The 17,933-nt window shown below is 50.7% G+C and overlaps 1 protein-coding gene across 6 annotated transcripts in view; it reads right to left on the reverse strand.

Moving 5' to 3' along the window:
• Positions 1-17,933, reverse strand: part of Evl (Enah/Vasp-like) — a 147,073-nt gene that overhangs the window by 6,067 nt on the left and 123,073 nt on the right. For all 6 annotated transcript variants that reach the window (XM_075947348.1, XM_075947349.1, XM_075947343.1 and 3 more), the window contains 6 exons: positions 9,337-9,400; positions 8,343-8,404; positions 6,718-6,947; positions 6,043-6,164; positions 4,347-4,407; positions 2,922-2,985 (listed from right to left, as the gene is read on the reverse strand). In XM_075947348.1, the coding sequence (XP_075803463.1) occupies positions 2,922-2,985; positions 4,347-4,407; positions 6,043-6,164; positions 6,718-6,947; positions 8,343-8,404; positions 9,337-9,400 (603 nt within the window). The remainder of the gene's footprint in view (positions 1-2,921; positions 2,986-4,346; positions 4,408-6,042; positions 6,165-6,717; positions 6,948-8,342; positions 8,405-9,336; positions 9,401-17,933) is intronic.

Genomic DNA, 17,933 nt, shown 5'->3' on the forward strand with positions numbered 1-17,933 from the left:
CATGCTCCTCTGGCCAGGCTCCCTGCGATCTGACTGCACTTCAGCTCACATTGAGTCTTGCCTGCTCCATTCCTCAGCCTGGAAACCACTTTCCCTTTTCTGAGTCTAGTGCAACAGGCTGAGGGTGTCTCATCTATACACTGGACCAGACATGTGCAGATTCAGAGTTTACCTGAAGCTTGCTGGAAAAGCTTCAGAATTTGGAGCATTTTGGGTTTTTGGACTGGGAATGCCCAACCTTTGCTGTACTAGATTACAACTCATGCCCCAATTCACAGGAAATATACTACATTGAGCAGAACACACTGCCCAGAGATTGAGCAAAGGGGCAGTGAGGCTGTCCTGCCCTAACCTGAGCCTTGTCTGCAGACCAACTCAGGTCTAAGGCAGGTTACCTCACAGAGCCACCTGGCAGGTCACTGGGCTTATAGGAACAATACCTGGGACAGGGTGTGTGACCTCAAGCAGAACTTTACCACAGGGAGCCAAAAACTGCTAAACGTGGGAAACCCCTCCTACTTGCCATCTACACTGTAGGAAAATAAGGACAGTAACACTGACCAAAGAATCTGCAACACAGGGAGCTCAGGAAGTCCCAGAAGGATGGTAGATATCAGCCATGATACAGACATAAGTTCGGAAGAACATCTACCTGTCAGATGGGACAAACAGACTCCTCTGCTTCTCCTCACCATGTGTGTGAGCTTAGTGTAAGGCCGACACTGAGTGTGCTGGGAGTGGAAGCCTGAAGGACCACAGCTAAGCCTCATGACACTCTCCTACTCACGTTCCCTTGGCCACAGCTGATGGTGGTACCGGGTAGAGGGAGGCTGTGTCTCTGATAGAGCGGGGTCACTGTAGTGACCAGGTAGAGGGAGGCTGTGTCTCTGATAGAGCGGGGTCACTGTAGTGACCAGGTAGAGGGAGGCTGTGTCTCTGATAGAGCGGTCACTGCAGTGACCGGGTAGAGGGAGGCTGTGTCTCTGATAGAGCGGTCACTGCAGTGACCGGGTAGAGGGAGGCTGTGTCTCTGATAGAGCGGGGTCACTGCAGTGACCGGGTAGAGGGAGGCTGTGTCTCTGATAGAGCGGTCACTGGATAGAGGGAGGCTGTGTCTCTGATAGAGCGGTCACTGGATAGAGGGAGGCTGTGTCTCTGATAGAGCGGTCACTGTAGTGACCAGGTAGAGGGAGGCTGTGTCTCTGATAGAGCGGGGTCACTGTAGTGACCAGGTAGAGGGAGGCTGTGTCTCTGATAGAGCGGGGTCACTGAAGTGACCGGGTAGAGGGAGGCTGTGTCTCTGATAGAGCGGTCACTGGGTAGAGGGAGGCTGTGTCTCTGATAGAGCGGTCACTGCAGTGACCGGGTAGAGGGAGGCTGTGTCTCTGATAGAGCGGTCACTGCAGTGACCGGGTAGAGGGAGGCTGTGTCTCTGATAGAGCGGTCACTGGATAGAGGGAGGCTGTGTCTCTGATAGAGCGGTCACTGGATAGAGGGAGGCTGTGTCTCTGATAGAGCGGTCACTGCAGTGACCAGGTAGAGGGAGGCTGTGTCTCTGATAGAGCGGGGTCACTGTAGTGACCAGGTAGAGGGAGGCTGTGTCTCTGATAGAGCGGGGTCACTGAAGTGACCGGGTAGAGGGAGGCTGTGTCTCTGATAGAGCGGTCACTGGGTAGAGGGAGGCTGTGTCTCTGATAGAGCGGTCACTGCAGTGACCGGGTAGAGGGAGGCTGTGTCTCTGATAGAGCGGTCACTGGGTAGAGGGAGGCTGTGTCTCTGATAGAGCGGTCACTGCAGTGACCGGGTAGAGGGAGGCTGTGTCTCTGATAGAGCGGTCACTGGATAGAGGGAGGCTGTGTCTCTGATAGAGCGGTCACTGGATAGAGGGAGGCTGTGTCTCTGATAGAGCGGTCACTGCAGTGACCAGGTAGAGGGAGGCTGTGTCTCTGATAGAGCGGGGTCACTGCAGTGACCGGGTAGAGGGAGGCTGTGTCTCTGATAGAGCGGTCACTGCAGTGACCGGGTAGAGGGAGGCTGTGTCTCTGATAGAGCGGGGTCACTGAAGTGACCGGGTAGAGGGAGGCTGTGTCTCTGATAGAGCGGGGTCACTGCAGTGACCGGGTAGAGGGAGGCTGTGTCTCTGATAGAGCGGTCACTGGGTAGAGGGAGGCTGTGTCTCTGATAGAGCGGGGTCACTGCAGTGACCGGGTAGAGGGAGGCTGTGTCTCTGATAGAGCGGTCACTGGGTAGAGGGAGGCTGTGTCTCTGATAGAGCAGGGTCACTGCAGTGACCGGGTAGAGGGAGGCTGTGTCTCTGATAGAGCGGTCACTGGGTAGAGGGAGGCTGTGTCTCTGATAGAGCGGTCACTGGGTAGAGGGAGGCTGTGTCTCTGATAGAGCGGGGTCACTGCAGTGACCGGGTAGAGGGAGGCTGTGTCTCTGATAGAGCGGTCACTGGGTAGAGGGAGGCTGTGTCTCTGATAGAGCGGTCACTGGGTAGAGGGAGGCTGTGTCTCTGATAGAGCAGGGTCACTGCAGTGACCTAACTATAGTACCACTCTAGCTGGCATTACACAGCAGACACAAAAAATGACATTTAATAGTTCCTTATGGTAACTTGTGGAAGCTCTGAACTGTAAAATAACCCTGCCACAAAACCTCCTGGCAGCCCAGCCCCTATCCAGGTCCTACACGACATCTCCACTGTGGATGGTACTCTCAGTGCCTTCCTTTAGTTGGAGCAGGGTCAAGGTCCCCTTGTCACACAAGCCCAGCTGTCTGCTTGGTCTCCTTAGGAAGCTCTGAGGATCTGGAACGCAGTAGACTTGACCCTCTCTGCTTGCCCACAGAGGAAAGTGGCCAGATTAGCTGACCACTTGCTTTAAGACCTCAAGCATTTGTTGGGCTAGGTAACCTCTTACCTGAGGAATTAGGTGGCTGGCTGGTGGCTCGGGTCCCTGGGGATGGGGAGGTGCTAGGATCTTCCTAAAATGGAAGAGAAGGGCCCTTTTGTTAGGGACAAGGCAGGACACCTGTGCACCAGCTTGCTTTCCAAATGGACTCTGGGATATGATTAGTAAATGTCTACCATTGAAGAACCAACCCTCACATCACAGCAGGTTCACCAGACTGTGGACAGTGAGCAGGAAGACAGCTTCCTGGCCCCTAGCATCCTACCCAAACCTGATTTACACAGGAAGATTTGCCTTTACCAAAAAAGTGGAAAAAACGAGGCCTGAGAAGGGTTTCAATGGTGAAATCCACTCCTCAAGGTTCTGTGGCCCGAGGGCGCTATGAAGCTGGGGCTGAGGAGTACTAGCTACCACCTAAGAAAAACAATGTTGATTCAAGCAAATGTGGCCACCAGGTCCTAACACACCTAGCATGTAAATATCCTGTCTGTGGCTCCTAGCCACACAGGCCTTTGTATTTCCATCATGTGTGGTTTAAGTCCCAGGGGTGCAAGACACGGGTCAGTGGGTGAGGATCTCAGTTTGGTCCCTGGCAGGTCTGCAAGGCAACCCTAGGTGTATGGAGGGCATGGCAGAAGCAGAGAGCTTGGGGTCTGAGAGGCCATTTGTAGGGAGTAAAGATCATGCAGAAGTCCAGGCTGAGGAGCTAGCTGGTGGCAGAGGGAACTGCACATGCCCAGGCCAGCAAAGTAGCACAGACCACAATGAGAAGAGCAGACTGGAGTCCAGGGGCGCCAGGCCCATCTCATTGGCTGAGTAGGTGGGGAACATACACTGGTCCTAGGTAGCTATAATTCTCTCTAGTTCTGCTAGTGAGGTGCAGCCTTTATGCTGTTTATATTTGAGGTATATACTCAGGAGTCCAAGTAGAATTCTATATATTTGTTTTAAGAAAGCTTATCACATACATAAGAAAACTTGTGGCCACAAACAGAAGTTGAGGCTGGGAACTCTGGGCTGCCAGATCAGGCTCCATATGCCTGCCAAGGACAGAGCCCAGGTTTCTAGGATCCTCTGCCAGGGCGGAGACCTCAGCTCCCACTGGGCTTAACAGACTCAAGTATTTAGAATTTTAAGTAATTTGAAATAAAACTGCTCTGACTTCCATAAGACTTCAGCAGATGTACCCAAATCCCTTGATGCAGCCCTGATATGTTGGAGTATAGTGGCCCTATGGCTCCCTGGGGTTCTCAACCTGAGTGATGGCTCCAAGGGTCTGGTCAGGAGAATGCTCTGGAGATGCAAGCCTGGCTGGATCCCTGTCCCTCCCTCACAGCTGCCTCCAAATCAGGTTCCCAGTTATCTTTCTGGGAGATTTGCTTAAACTGGAGGCAAGCCTGAGGGTGTGGGCGGGCTGGGTAGAATGCTGCCTACCGTTTGGCTCTCATCTTCCTTTCTGTCAGCGGGCTTGTCTGTCTGGGAGGCTGCTTTTCTCCTAGATGTTGGAGAGAAAAAAAATACAAATCAGCTTCCCAAGGTTTCACAGTGACCTAGAACTCTGGGCTGCCTCCATGCCCACAATTGGCTCCCCAGTGGATTGTGTAGATTAGGAGGATATATGCTTATGTGAACAGGCCACTTGGTCAGGCACCCTTCTTCACATGAGCCAAGGCCAGAGGATAAGACTTTCTGTGCTCACCCATGACCTAGACTCAAAACTAGTCTGGATAGGAAGGAAGACCTTGGGGTGTTTCTTTGTTCAGCTCAGCTGGTGGTGGCCATAGCTTCTGAGGGAGAAAGAAGCTGGCTGTACCCTGTCTAGGTCCCCAGGGACAGGGTTTAGCTGAGAGGCTATACTCCCAAGGCACTCATGGCCCATGGATAGACTGGTACCCTGGCCCAGTCTGTCTCTTTGGGTCAGAGCTGAGAGAACTGCAGCTGACTGGCTAAGGAACCTCAACTTCAGCATCAAGTCACAGGGAAGAAGACTTTCTCTTGCTGCTCTTTTGTCTGTGACCTCAGCTAACCTAGTCACACCCTTCCCAGTTCAGGACAACACCAAGGAGCTAAAGGTGCCCCAAGAATGCAAAACACATGCATTTTCCTCACATGAACGAAAACTCCTTTTACGGGACTCTGATTTACAGTGTTTCTGGTCTCAATGGTTACCCGCACCTGGCTCTCTCCCAGGCTGACATAGGCCTCCCATACTTCCCAACAATGTGCTTCAACTCTGTCAGGCCCTCACAGGATTAGCCTCTTATAACCTGAGGTGAGTGGCCCACCAGGAGAGAAGTGGGCCTGGTGTGTGGTGAGGAGCAGCCTCTGGCTGCAGTGGCAGGGCTCACGCAGCTGTCTCATCTCAGGACAGGTCTACAAACCAGGAATAGTAAGTTCTGTCAATTCTGTCTCTAGATCTCTTCCCACTCTGACCTGTCCCCACTGCCAACCACTTTATGCCAGTCACCATCACCTCTTCCTGGACTACAATGGTTTCCTCGCTGGTCTACCCAGCCCTTTACTCCATTTCTAACCATTGATGCCCACAAGTCCATGTTTTATCTCTTAAAAACAGAGGGTAGCCTGGCCCGAGAATGCCTCAGTGGCTGTGCATTTTGCCTAGCATGAGTTCCATCCCAACACTGTAAAAACTGTCAGACAGACAACTGGAGACCAAGTCACTCTGCTCTGCACTGGTGAGATTTAGAGGGAAATGCCTGCGACAGGGCTGACCACACAGCAGCCCTAGGCGCTCACATCTGATTCTCCATTGCCCATTTGCTTCTGTAGGACGTGGAACTGCCTCCATCCACACCTGGCGTCTCCATGGCTGCTGGCGACCCTGGCCTTTTCCTGTTTTTAGATAGTGAAAGAGTACTCCCTCTCAGTTTGGACTACACTCACTGGGAAGGTGTAAACATTGTCTTTTCTACTCTTATCTGAAGCCCTTTTCACTTCTGAGTGCTCTGAGACATAATCCACTTGGGTACATTCTCTAGCGTGCTCTCTAAAGCTCTTGGGAGTGTGTTTTATGTTTGTTGGGCTTGCAAGTGCAGGGGGTGCTCTTCTTACCTCCGAATGTGTCTTGGCAATGAGGAGGCACACAAACTCTGGAAGACATCATACTTACCTCTTGGCCAGCAGTTTGTTCATCTCTTCCATGAGGCCTCCTCCACCTCCCCCGCTGCTTGCCCGGTTGGCATCGGACTTTGAAGTCCCACTAGGACTGGAGCCTCCTGATGCATCTTCTGGCTGAGGGTGAGAAAGCGTATGTGTATCACACTCTGGTACAGTGAGGGGAACAGCAGCCCCAGTGGATGCAGGATGTAGAAAGACCTTAGGAGTGAGGCTGCTAGTCCAACACTCCCAACTCCACGGGTCAGAAAATGAGAATCTAGAGAGGGCCAGGCATTGGCAAGATAGGCTCACAGGCTTGAGTCCTTGCCAAAGTCAGAAGGTCACAAGAGACAGGGAAGCAAATTTCAAGCCAGAGATATGCATCAGAGCCACTCTTTTATGACCACATACATGCTACTCATTCCAGAGTACACGCCCCAGGGGTGGGGAGCAAATTGAAATGAGCGAGAAGTGAGTTCCATGGGAAAAGCAAAGGCAGATATGTACTTATTAACTAAGGCAGCTTGTAGCTGACAAAGCGCTGTCCCTGTTTACTTATTTAATACCTGGCAGAGGGCTGGCTGGGCCCGGGGATAGCCCTTTGCCCAGTGTTTCACTGATGACAGGTGAGGGCAGGGTGAGTTGCTCTGCTGATGTGTGAGGGTGACTGGCATGCCCACCCTCTTACCCGCTGCACTCTCCTCAGCTTGGCTCCCGCCAGAGCAGCAGCTAGTCCTGATGCAGAGCTCTCATCGTGGTTGGCCCCCTGGGCTCCTCCAGCTGGCAGAGGAGGCGGGGGCGGGGGCGTAGCCCCTGTGGGTGGAGGTGGAACTGGGGGTGGAGGTGGGGGTGGAGGTCCACTACAGGAGAGGGTGGCGCTGGCTGCCGATGAAGGATGCCCAGGTGGGAGGATGGGCCCTGAAATGCAAAGGAGAGGAGTCAGTGTCCAGCACCTAGCTGGTGTCCAGTCTACTGTTTTTATTTCAGGTTCTTGGAGAAGAATGAAGAGCAGTTTGCTCCTCAGAGAGATGAGGAACAGAACAGTTTACATCTCAGGAAAGCCCTGCAGAACCTGGCTCTGTTACAGTCACTCTCTATTTCAGTTTCTTCAGCATCTGGGGCCTGGTTAGCCTGACATACAGTGGTTTAACACCCCTAAGTGCAGCAAACTTCTTGCTTCACTAATGCTTTTCTAGTGGGAGGGGAGTTCTCGGCAGTGTCTTTTTCCATTCTAAGCACTTGGCTCTATCTTAGGCATTGACTGAAGTTACTAACCCTAGGTCCCTGGGGATTGTAAGCAATAACCGTGGGTCCTGAAGCTGACCGGGGCTTTGGTCATGGGACCATTAATGCTGAGTGTCGTTGGCATTCCCTGTGCATCTACCGAAAACTGCCTGAACTTCCACTGGGTGTCAGGCGCTGTGTCGTGTGTGGAGGAAAACAGCTCAGGGTGCTAGCGAAGAGAGAACAAACCACAGAGGCAAACACAGGCAAGTGGTGCAAGGCAAGCTCTACCAAGAGTAGGCACACAGGAGAGGAAGTATCCAGTTAAGTGAAGGGAAGCAGGGGTGAACAAAGAAAATGGGATGCCTGGAAGGAAAAGAAAGGAGAAGCTAGTCCTGGACCAACGTGGTAAGAGGGAGTGCAGGGTAGGCTCCACTTCAGTGTGTGCCAGGGTGCTGGGAGGGGCTGACATGATGTCAGAACAAGACTTGCTCAAGGACTGTGCATGGGGAACACAGAGCAGGCTGTGGTGCCAGGTGAGAGGGCAGTATCACCTGAGTGCAGGGTGCTTGGAAAGCAGCTGGGGCTGTTTTCCCATAAGCAAGATAGAACTTGAGAATGCACTGAGCAAGTTAGGTAAGATGAGGCTACAAAAGCACAAGGCAAATGAAAAAGTCCTGTCCCATCAATGCACCTGACACCCCCTCCTGTGGTGTGCTAAGTCCCACTTGGCTCCTGAGAACCTGCTCTGGCACTTCTCTCGAGCCTTGGCCCTGACTCTTGGGTGTCTCTAGCACCCATGGCACAAGGACAAGCATGACTTCCTGGGGGCAGAAACTGTTGTCCGCCTTGCTGATAGCATGTCCCTAGTTCTCAGTTTCCTGACACAGGGGTGCCCCTACATGTCTACTGGAGGAACTGAACAATGGGAGGGCCAGGAGGCTTCCTAATCCTATGCTCGGTCCTACTTCAATTGAAGTGACGGCCACACTTTGTGTCTAGGCAGTCAGAAGTAGGGAGAGGTCTATCTGAGTTGGGGTCACTTGGGGCAGTGTGGGTGGCAGCTGGAGGAAGGAGACTCTCACTCACCTGTGGCAGAGATTCTTCTCTCCAGAGACTCCTGGCGGTGCTGCTGCTGCTCCATCACTTGTCTGAAAAGCAACCATAGCAGAAGCCTTGACTTCTCCGTGTCTGAGAGTCCAGGTGAGCCACAACACTAGTGTGTGTGTGTGTGTAGGATTACCCTGAATATTGTTCCTTAGCAACATCTACTTTTTTCTTTCTTTTTGGAGACAGGGTCTCTCACTGAACTGGAACTTGCCAAATCAGTGAACTCCCGGGTTTGCCTATCTCTGTTTCCTAAACTCTGGGATTCAAGTGGGTGGTGCCATATCTAACTTTTTATAAAAAGCACTGGGGCTCTAATTAGTACCTGGCAAGCACTTTACTGTCTGAGCTATCTCCCCATATCCCTGGGCTGCCTCCTGTAAAGAGAGGGATGTGGCCGGGCGGTGGTGGCGCATGTCTTTAATCCCAGCACTTGGGAGGCAGAGACAGGTGGATCTCTATGAGTTTGAGGCCAGCCCGGTCTACAGAGTGAGTTCCAGGACAGGTGCCAAAGCTACAGAGAAACCCTGTCTCAAAGAGGGGGTGAAGGATGTGTTAGGTTCAGGTGCCTAGATGGAAGAGGACTGGCAAGTTGGGACACATTGTGCAGGAAGCATCTCAAAGAAGCCAGTGTGACCCTCTGGCTGATCTGATTGCCTCACTAGAGTGGGCTTTGGGGGCCTATGGCTTCTATAGATGTGGCCTCAGGAGAAATGGTCAGAAGACCACATGCTTTTTTCTAGTCCCCCATCAGAGGGACACCTGGCACTACAGGGTTACTTACTAGGTACACTTCAGAAGGGGTTTAGGGAAGTATGGGTCTACATGCTAGTGACATGTAGCCTTAATCTCTGACATTAAGTAGGTGTTCCCTTTGCCCCAGTGCTGGCCTGAGCTGTATGTCTCAGCTAGCTAAAGGGTACTCCTGCCACTCCTGGGAAGCTTTCAGGCAGGAAGCTGTGGGACACTGGGTTACCTTCTCTGGATGTCCATCTCCTCAGGAGAGGGGCCATTCTGCACCTGACGCTGTGTGGAGGGGCCTATGGGGAAGAGATGCAGAGTGGAGTGGTCAGTAGAGGGAAGAAAGGCCCAATAGATAACTGTAATAGCACGCTCTCCACCCCTCCTGGCCTTCCTTTAAAAGAGGGCCCTACCACCTGTGCAGCACCTGCATACCTTCATCTCCCACTTACCATTCCTCTTTGTGTCCTGTGGCTCCTCCCTCTGAAGCACAGGTGGGACACACAAGTCATAACTGTTGACATCCACCCACTTTTTATTTTTTTTAATTAATTAATTTATTTATTAAAGATTTCTGCCTCCTCCCCGCCACCACCTCCCATTTCCCTCCCCCGATCAAGTCCCCCTCCCTCATCAGCTCGAAGAGCAATCAGGGTTCCCTGCCCTGTGGGAAGTCCAAGGACCACCCACCTCCATCCAGGTTTAGTAAGGTGAGCATCCAAACTGCCTAGGCTCCCCCAAAGCCAGTACGTGCAGTAGGACCAAAACCCCATTGCCATTGTTCTCGAGTTCTCAGTAGTCCTCATTGTCTGCTATGTTCAGCAAGTCCGGTTTTATCCCATGCTTTTTCAGACCCAGGCCAGCTGGCCTTAGTGCCACCCACTTTTTAAAAAAGATATTTATTTATTATGTATACAGTGCTCTGTCTGCATGTATCCCTGCAGGCCAGAAGAGGGCATCGGATCTCATTACAGATGATTGTGAACCACTATTGTGGCTGCTGGAAATCGAACTCAGGACCTCTGGAACAGCAGGCTGTGTTCTTAACTCCGGCCCCCATCCACTTTTCAACACTTGCTGTGTCTGCTTCCTCACTTGTCACTGTCTCCTAAGCCCCATCACCAGCATGTTAAGAATCATCAACTGAGTGCAGGATTAATGTCTCCAGCTGGTGAATGGCAGGGCCAGACTGAACCCAGGGACTACACATGTGGGATGTCCCCTCCTTGTACCCACTGCTCACACTGGGAGTCTGGAGCTGTGAGTAGCACAATGAGGCCCTGCCACTGCTGCCTTTGTTCTGTGCCACCTAAAACACTGGCCGTATCCACTTTAGACCCACAAGGATAGGACCCCAATGCTGAGCCTTATGTTCCCAGGAGGGCTGGTGCTAGAAGACTGCCTCAGCAAGCTTTGTGCCACATTTAAAGAGACATCCAAGCTGGGCAGTGGTGGCACACACCTTTAATCCCAGCACTCGGGAGGAGGCAGGTGGATCTTTATGAGTTCGAGGCCAACCTGGCCTGTAAGAGCTAGTTCGGGATAGGCTCCAAAGCTATAGAGAAACCCTGTCTCGAAAAACCGAGAGAGGAGAGAGAGAGAGAGAGAGAGAGAGAGAGAGAGAGAGAGAGAGAGAGAGAGAGAGAGAGAGAGAGAGAGAGAATGAATATAGATCCAGGCTGCAGCTCGAACCTAAGAAAGAGCTGATTGTTTCCTGAGGGTCAGGTGTCCCTTGGGAAGCACACAATCAGTGGCTGGTGGAAGGGATGTGCAAACAGCTTTGTTTCTATCTCTGGGTGAAGTGAGCACAAGTTTACAACCTCAGACAGCTGAGAGACTCTTCAGCCTCCTACTCCCTGAAGCCCAGTCTTTGCCCTAATAACCTCATGAGCAGAAAATGTTATTATACTAAGGAAACTTGATCAGAGCAATGCACTGATGCTTTCTTTACTTAATCTATATTTCAATTGCAATTCCCACACAGCTAGGGGTGTCCACGAGGACTTGGGACCACTAAGGAAACTAGGCTCAGGAAGTTAGATGACTTGCTCAAAGGTTGTGCAAGACGCAGAGCAAGACAAAATACTTGCCAAATGTCACATTCTTTCTCAAGTTCAGTCTCACCATGTCAGACTGAAACTGGCTTGAAGAATGAGGTGGACTCATATGACACTTGAAGAACCACGAGCTGCCCTGCCCCTAGACACTGCTCTCAGATTTCACCTGTGTGTGCACAGCAGGAAGGGGCTCCTTGACCCCTGAGGCCTCACTCATTCTGGCGAAGAGAGGTTTCACCACACCTCAGCTCTACATTCTGGGACTCCACTGTTAGCCAGGCCAAGGTTGTGATGGTTTAAATGAAAACCATCCTCCACAGCCTTGGCTATGTGAACCTCTGGTCACCAGCTAGTGATGCTGTTGGGGGACGACTGTCACTTGGGGCAGGCTGTGAGAGTTCACAGCCTTGTGCTACTTTCAGTTTATGCTATGTTTCCCGCTCCTGCGACCACTCCTCCTCACCATAATGGAGTCCATCCCTCTGGGACTGTGAGCCAAAATAAGAAAGCTGAAGCTGATTTTGGTTATGGTGTTTTCTCACAGCAGCAGACAAGTAACTGATACATAGGCCTTAGGTTCTAGCTTGATCAACTGAGCCCACCCCTGAGTTTAGGCTTTGTCCTGCCTCCTTCTGCATGCTGACTTCCTATTCTGGCAACCTTGTGTTGCTTGTTGTCTGAGGCGTGGTCACTACCTCAGGACTAAGACCTGGCCCACACTGGCTGCTGCAAGGTCTGCTGCAGTTGTTGGCCTGTCCTGTTAAGACGTCTGATAGCGGCCATGCTCAACCAGTGTTCTGTTGTCACACACTTGGGTTCCTCAATCTGCATGCTGGCCTAGACTCCCAAAATCCTTAGCTCACCTGCTACTACAGAGAACAGAGGAAGGCCATCAGGAGCCAAAGTCCCTTGCAGGCCCAGAGCTCTGTCCTGAAGACATACTTTAGATTCAGCTGAAAGCAGAAAATATCCCTGGATGCCCTCTTCCCTACCCATTGGTCCAGCTGTCCCAATAGCAGACTCAGATAGAGGGGTTGGGGAAGAGGTTTATTCCTCCAGAATAGATACTGGTCCCCTGGGAAGTCCTGGACAACAGCCCACTTAAAAGGGCCTCTTCAGCAAGGCAGTGCTTCTCAAGTGGAAGTAGACATCAATAGGAAAGCTTTGGTCACTCATCTGTCCTAGGCTGACTACTGCAGATAACTCCCGACAGCTGTAATCACAGGCCAAGATGGCAGACTCGCTGTGCCACCTCTTACCTCCTGAGCTGAGCTGTGACCCTGTCTGCAGGATGTAGGGTGAGGAAAAGGAGAGACCCTGATCCCCTCATCTACCTTCTACAGCTTAGTACTTAAAGGTATTTTTTTAAAAAAAGATTTACTTTATTTTTATTTATGTGTATGTGTCTCTGTGGCTGCAGAGTGAGTGTGGGTGCTCATGGTGGCCAGAGAAGGCACTGGATCCCCTGGTGGCCACGCAGGGTTGTGAAGTGCTTGCTGCACAAGTATCCATGTAAAAACTAGGCGTGGTGACATATACCTGTAACCCCCACAGGGCATGACTGTTACCTGTGAGTCCAGCCCCTGCAGCAGGCCATACCCTGGCAGCCACCCAGGCAAGAGATGAAAGAGAAGAGGTAGGACTGGGTTCTCCTCCTGAGAGATCTCCTCTCAGAACACAAAGAGTTGCTAGGGAATAGAGGCTGAGCCTCAGCTGAAACCAGAACCAAACTTGTCTGCTTCAAGCCCACTGGAGTATGAATGTTCTCAGGAAGGAGTGAATTCTCCATGCTGGGGAAGTCTGCTTCCCAGCCCCAACTCCAAGTGCCACCACCCACTCATTCTTCTTAAACATCTAGTAAATCAGAGGATGCCCTTTACCCTTGACGTTCACAAGGTGGGAACTACAATAGCAAATAAGAGAGTGAAGAGGGGCCAGTCTCCATCTCTGGGCTCAAAGATGTAAGGAGAATGCCTGCTGGAAATAGGGCAGGAGGAGAGAGGAAGCTGGCTGGAGAAGATGGTGTGGAAAGCCCTGAGGTAGCTGGAAGACAGTGGGAGGGAGACAGGAAACTAAATCACCCCTAAGAGAGAAGTCAGCACTGGGCAGGGAAGAACCAAAACACACCCAGAACCCACTGAAGGAGATAAGCAGGTACGAGCAACCTCCTCCACCCTTCACAGGCTTCCTCTAGACTAAGGGAGCTTGCTGGACATGACGGTGGCGCACGCCTTTAATCCCAGCACTAAGAAGCAGAGGCAGGAGGATCTCTATGAGTTTGAGGCCAGTCTGGTCTACAAAGCTCTAGGACAGCCAGGATCACACAGAGTAAAAACAAAAACAAACAACAAGAAAAATACTGAATAATCTTATTCTTGAAACTGAGGCAAAACTGAAAAAAAAAATGTAACTTGTCATGTTTTCGCTGACTTACAAAAATCACTACTTTGGGAGGAAATGCACCTGTGCAATATATTATTAGTCTTTTTTTTTTTTTTTTTTTTTTTTTAAATTTTATTTATTTATTTGTATACAGCGTTTTGTCTGTATGCTTGCTAGCCAGAAGAGGGCACCAGATCTTATTACAGATGGCTGTGAGCCACCATGTGGTTGCTGGGAATTGAACCCAGGACCTCTGGAAGAGCAGTCAGTGCTCTTAACCTCTGAGCCATCTCTCCAGCCCTATTATTAGTCTTCTACTATGTTTGCTGATGTGTGGGTCATAATGGTCATCTGGATTTTTTTTTCAAGTATTAGAAACCTACTTTTTTTTTTTTTGTGAAATTACTGACCCTTTGGTGATCCTGTAACAACAGAAGGCCCCAAATTCCACTCTGAGATCATGGTAATGTCCTCATACTTCCACTCATTCCATTTTTTAGGAAGGATGACCTTTAACTCCTGATCTTCCTGCCTCTAGCTCCTAAGCTGGGGTTACAGGCATGCATCCATACCTTTTTCCTTTCCTTTCATTGTCTTTTCAAGCAACTTAGACTGGCTTTCTGAATTTGGGGAATCTCAGGCCATTGCCACTGCTCCTAGGTGTGCTATGATTTCTTCAATGACTTTATGATGGTTTGTGGAGATAAGTATGCACATGCAAATCACGGGTAACTCTACTCCCACCACCTTTCCACACCTCCAAACACCCTGTCCAGCTCGTGAATACCCATCCTCACCCCCTGCCCCTGGGGAGGCTGACCCGAGACCTGCTCTCCCATCTCTACACCTGACCACCTTGGGAATAAACTCCTTTTGTTTTCAGTGGCTGGCATACTATAAGGAACAAAAGAGTTCTGCTTTAGGAACATACTCCTTAAACTGCAGTGCTCCCTCATGTGTATGTGCACACACATGCATTTGTTCATGTGTTCGAGTGCACATGTATCTGAGGGTGTGTGTGTACATGGTATGGGTGCACGTGCAGGTCAGAGGATACCGCAGGGTATCATTTCTCAGGTGCCATTCAACCAGCCTAGAACTCACTCATTCAGCTAAGCTGGCTGGCCAGTGAACCCCAGAGATCTGCCCGTCTCTGCCTTCCTAGCCCAGGATTATAAGTACACATCATCACTCCTTTTGTATGTGGGTTCTGGGGTTCACACTCAGGTCCTCAAGCACTTTACTGACTGAACTATCCCCCTAGGCAGTGTTAACGTTCCTTTACAGACGACTCCCATAACACCTGTCTTTGATTTAGGATTTGCTACGGATTCCATCATCTTCAGGAATGCTGCCCTTGTGCAGGGGGAGGGATGAGGAGAGAGCAGAGGAAAGAAGAATCGGGGTTCAGATTCAGAGAGAATGAACCCGATGTAGACAGCTCCCATCTCCTGCCATTACCCTCACACTTGGCCAAGACGCTGAGACATGGACGAGCCAGGTCATGAGTGCCCAGTGCTCTCTGCCTGGCCTCTCACACTGAGTGAGCTTCTGTGATCACTAGGGCACATTATGCATGTTTGTCAGGCTCAGAAGACAGGAAGAACACAGGCACAGAACAGTCTAACCATGGCTCCACTGTTGACACCTCCAGATTCCCAACACTCACATAATTCTTGGCACCCAGTCGACATGCAGTGAATATTTGGTGAATAAAGATGGCTGACAGACTCTCTGATGATCCTTCAAGCAATGGCTGAGAGCAGTGGTGACAAAATATTCTTAGAAAGCAGCAAAGGAGCCATAGAGAAACCCTGTCTCGACAAACCAAAAAAAAAAAAAAAACCAAAAAAAAAAAAAAAGAAAGCAGCAAAGGTCTATGGTTCAAAGACTCTCAAAAAGTGGCTAAGCCAGAGCCCATACCCAATAAACTTTAAGACAATAGAGCAGGTGAGGTATTCTGGGTCACCCATAGTGGCTGGGGTAAAGAGGACTAGAATATACTGGGTATCAAGTGAGCTATGCACTGGGTCCTGTGCAGAATCCTTCTCTTCACGTCTGGAAACTGTCTGGCCAGAGCTGTCCCCAGAAGTCTGATGGGATTAGACGGGATCCTTCATGGTCTGTGGAGAACCAGGCTCTGCTCTCCTTCAGTCCTCCCATTAGCCCTCAGTCTCACCTTTCAGCGCCTGTCCATTTCTGGCTGCGCTCTTCTAGCATGCTTACATGCTAAGTAAGGACAGGTAAGTAAGGGGCTACAAGTCCTCTAGTCCCTCACCTGGGTGTCTTGTCTAACTTTACATTCTGAGGTGGGTAGATGAGGCGAAGCTGCCAGCTTTTCCTAATGGGGGTCTCCTACTCCCTATCACCCATGAGACTCAGCACAGCAGCCTCAGCTCCTCTGGGACAGAGCGCAGGCTAAGTTTCCAGCTACCATCTATAGGAAAGGCATCTCCTGCCTTTTGAAAAGATGGAACCTGAGATCCTGGGACTGCCAGAGACAAAGGACCTACACCTCTCAGTAACACCTGATGTAATTTCTGGCCAGCAGACGACAACCACCTGGTCTGAGTTGGGCAGTGTCCCAAGCTCTCTTGAGTCACTCTCCGCTTCCCTTGCTACCATCTCTCTAGCTGTCTATTTTTCCTTTCCCTTTTGGCTAGAGACTAGGCCCTTCCTTCCGTATGGGTATCATTCTTGCTGCTATGCAGGCAAGTATCCATGTAAGAGTTGAATCTGTGATCCAGGATCTGGCCACTATAGCGTTACTAGGTCTAAGCTACAAAGGAATGGGTAGGAAGACTGGAGCAAACTCCCAGGACAAATGTCCCCCAGCCCAGGACGCTAGCCCTTTTAGTATATTATGTTCAGTCTTGGCCACACAAACACCTCCACATCCATACTCATAAGGCAAAGGCAGCTCCTGTGTCAAGTTCACCAGTGGACAAATGCTTGCTGCCACCGCCTTCCACCTTTTTGTTTTTTGAGACAGCACCTCACTGCCTTGAAACTGTTATATAGACCAGACTGGTCTGGAACTCACAAAGATTCACCTGCCTCTGCCTCCTGAATGTTGGGATTAAAGACATGTGCTACCATGCCTGGCCACCTCCACATTTTAATGCTGGTTTAGCGGCTTGCTTAAAGGAATGCTACATGAATTTTCCAGTCTTTTCTGCCTGATCTCTGGCACAGCAATTTAGGCTTAGCTGCTGTGCTCAGATCTTATGTGTCGGCTGATCTACCACTCCTGATAACTCCAGCAACAGACCCTCACCCCTGAGTGCTGGCCCTGGGCTAGACAATTATAATTCAACTCCTTGTAACCAGCAGACACTGCCTGGCCCAAGAGTTCAGGCTGTGAAAGCCCTGCTATACACAAGGACCTCTCTTACAGACAGGGAGACTGCTTCCAAGATGGGAGAAGCCCAGGCCACACAGGGAAAAGAACTGACCAACCCTTGACATTGGTCTTCAGAAATAACATGGCAGAGGAGAGGACCTCTTCTAATTTTGACAGATGACAGCTAGAGATTTGTTGCCAGTGAATACCCCTTCTCTTGTCTTCCCCACCGTCTCCTTTCATGGAGGGGTCTTGAGGTCCAGGGATAGGGTAATGGCTTGTCCAAGGTCATGTCCACATCAGAGCCAACACACAGCCAGAACCCAGACTCCAGTTCCCAAGTCGAGCACCCCATCCGCAGGCTTGGCCTGCTCAGATAGTCTGCTTAGGCAAGCAGTTTTCCTAGTAACATTTTTCTCCTCTTTCCTAAAAACTTATTAAAGGAAATAAAATTGATCTTAAAACGAACCTCAAACAGAGTAAATTACAGTAACCATCTCATATCTTTATGGCTTACAAAGCATTTTCATATTACTTTGGGGGATTAAGTTGCCTAATTCTCCAGTAGGATATATTAGTTTTCCTTTATAGGTAGGGAAACTGAGTCTCAACTTGGGAAAGGAGGACATCTTGCATGGGGTGAACATCTTGTAGACCTCTACTGGGCACTACAGCTGGAACAGGAGCCCAGGCCTCCCAATGCCAGTTTATCCTGCTGGATGCAGTAAGAGATGCTCTCCCCAAGATGCAGCACTCAGCCCCCCTACCCCAGTTCCAGCAGTCGGGAATAGAGAAGAATCCCAGGAGGAGCAGGAAGGAGAGGGAGGGGCTCCGTCACCTACAGGTCACTCTGCAAAGCACGGTGCAGTCACAGTGGCAGAAGCAGAAGCAGTGAAAGGTCCACTCCCTGCTGACCATTACGGGAAGGGTTCCTCGGCACAGTCTGCGAGGTGCCTTTCGCATCCTGGCCACTTACCTCCTCTTCCTCAGCCGTCTGGCTGGTGCAGTGGTAACCGATATGCTGTCCTGTGGGCAAGTGGGCTTCACTTT

The sequence above is a fragment of the Microtus pennsylvanicus genome, chromosome 14 (assembly GCF_037038515.1).
Source record: "Microtus pennsylvanicus isolate mMicPen1 chromosome 14, mMicPen1.hap1, whole genome shotgun sequence".
In the NCBI taxonomy this organism is placed as follows: domain Eukaryota; kingdom Metazoa; phylum Chordata; class Mammalia; order Rodentia; family Cricetidae; genus Microtus; species Microtus pennsylvanicus.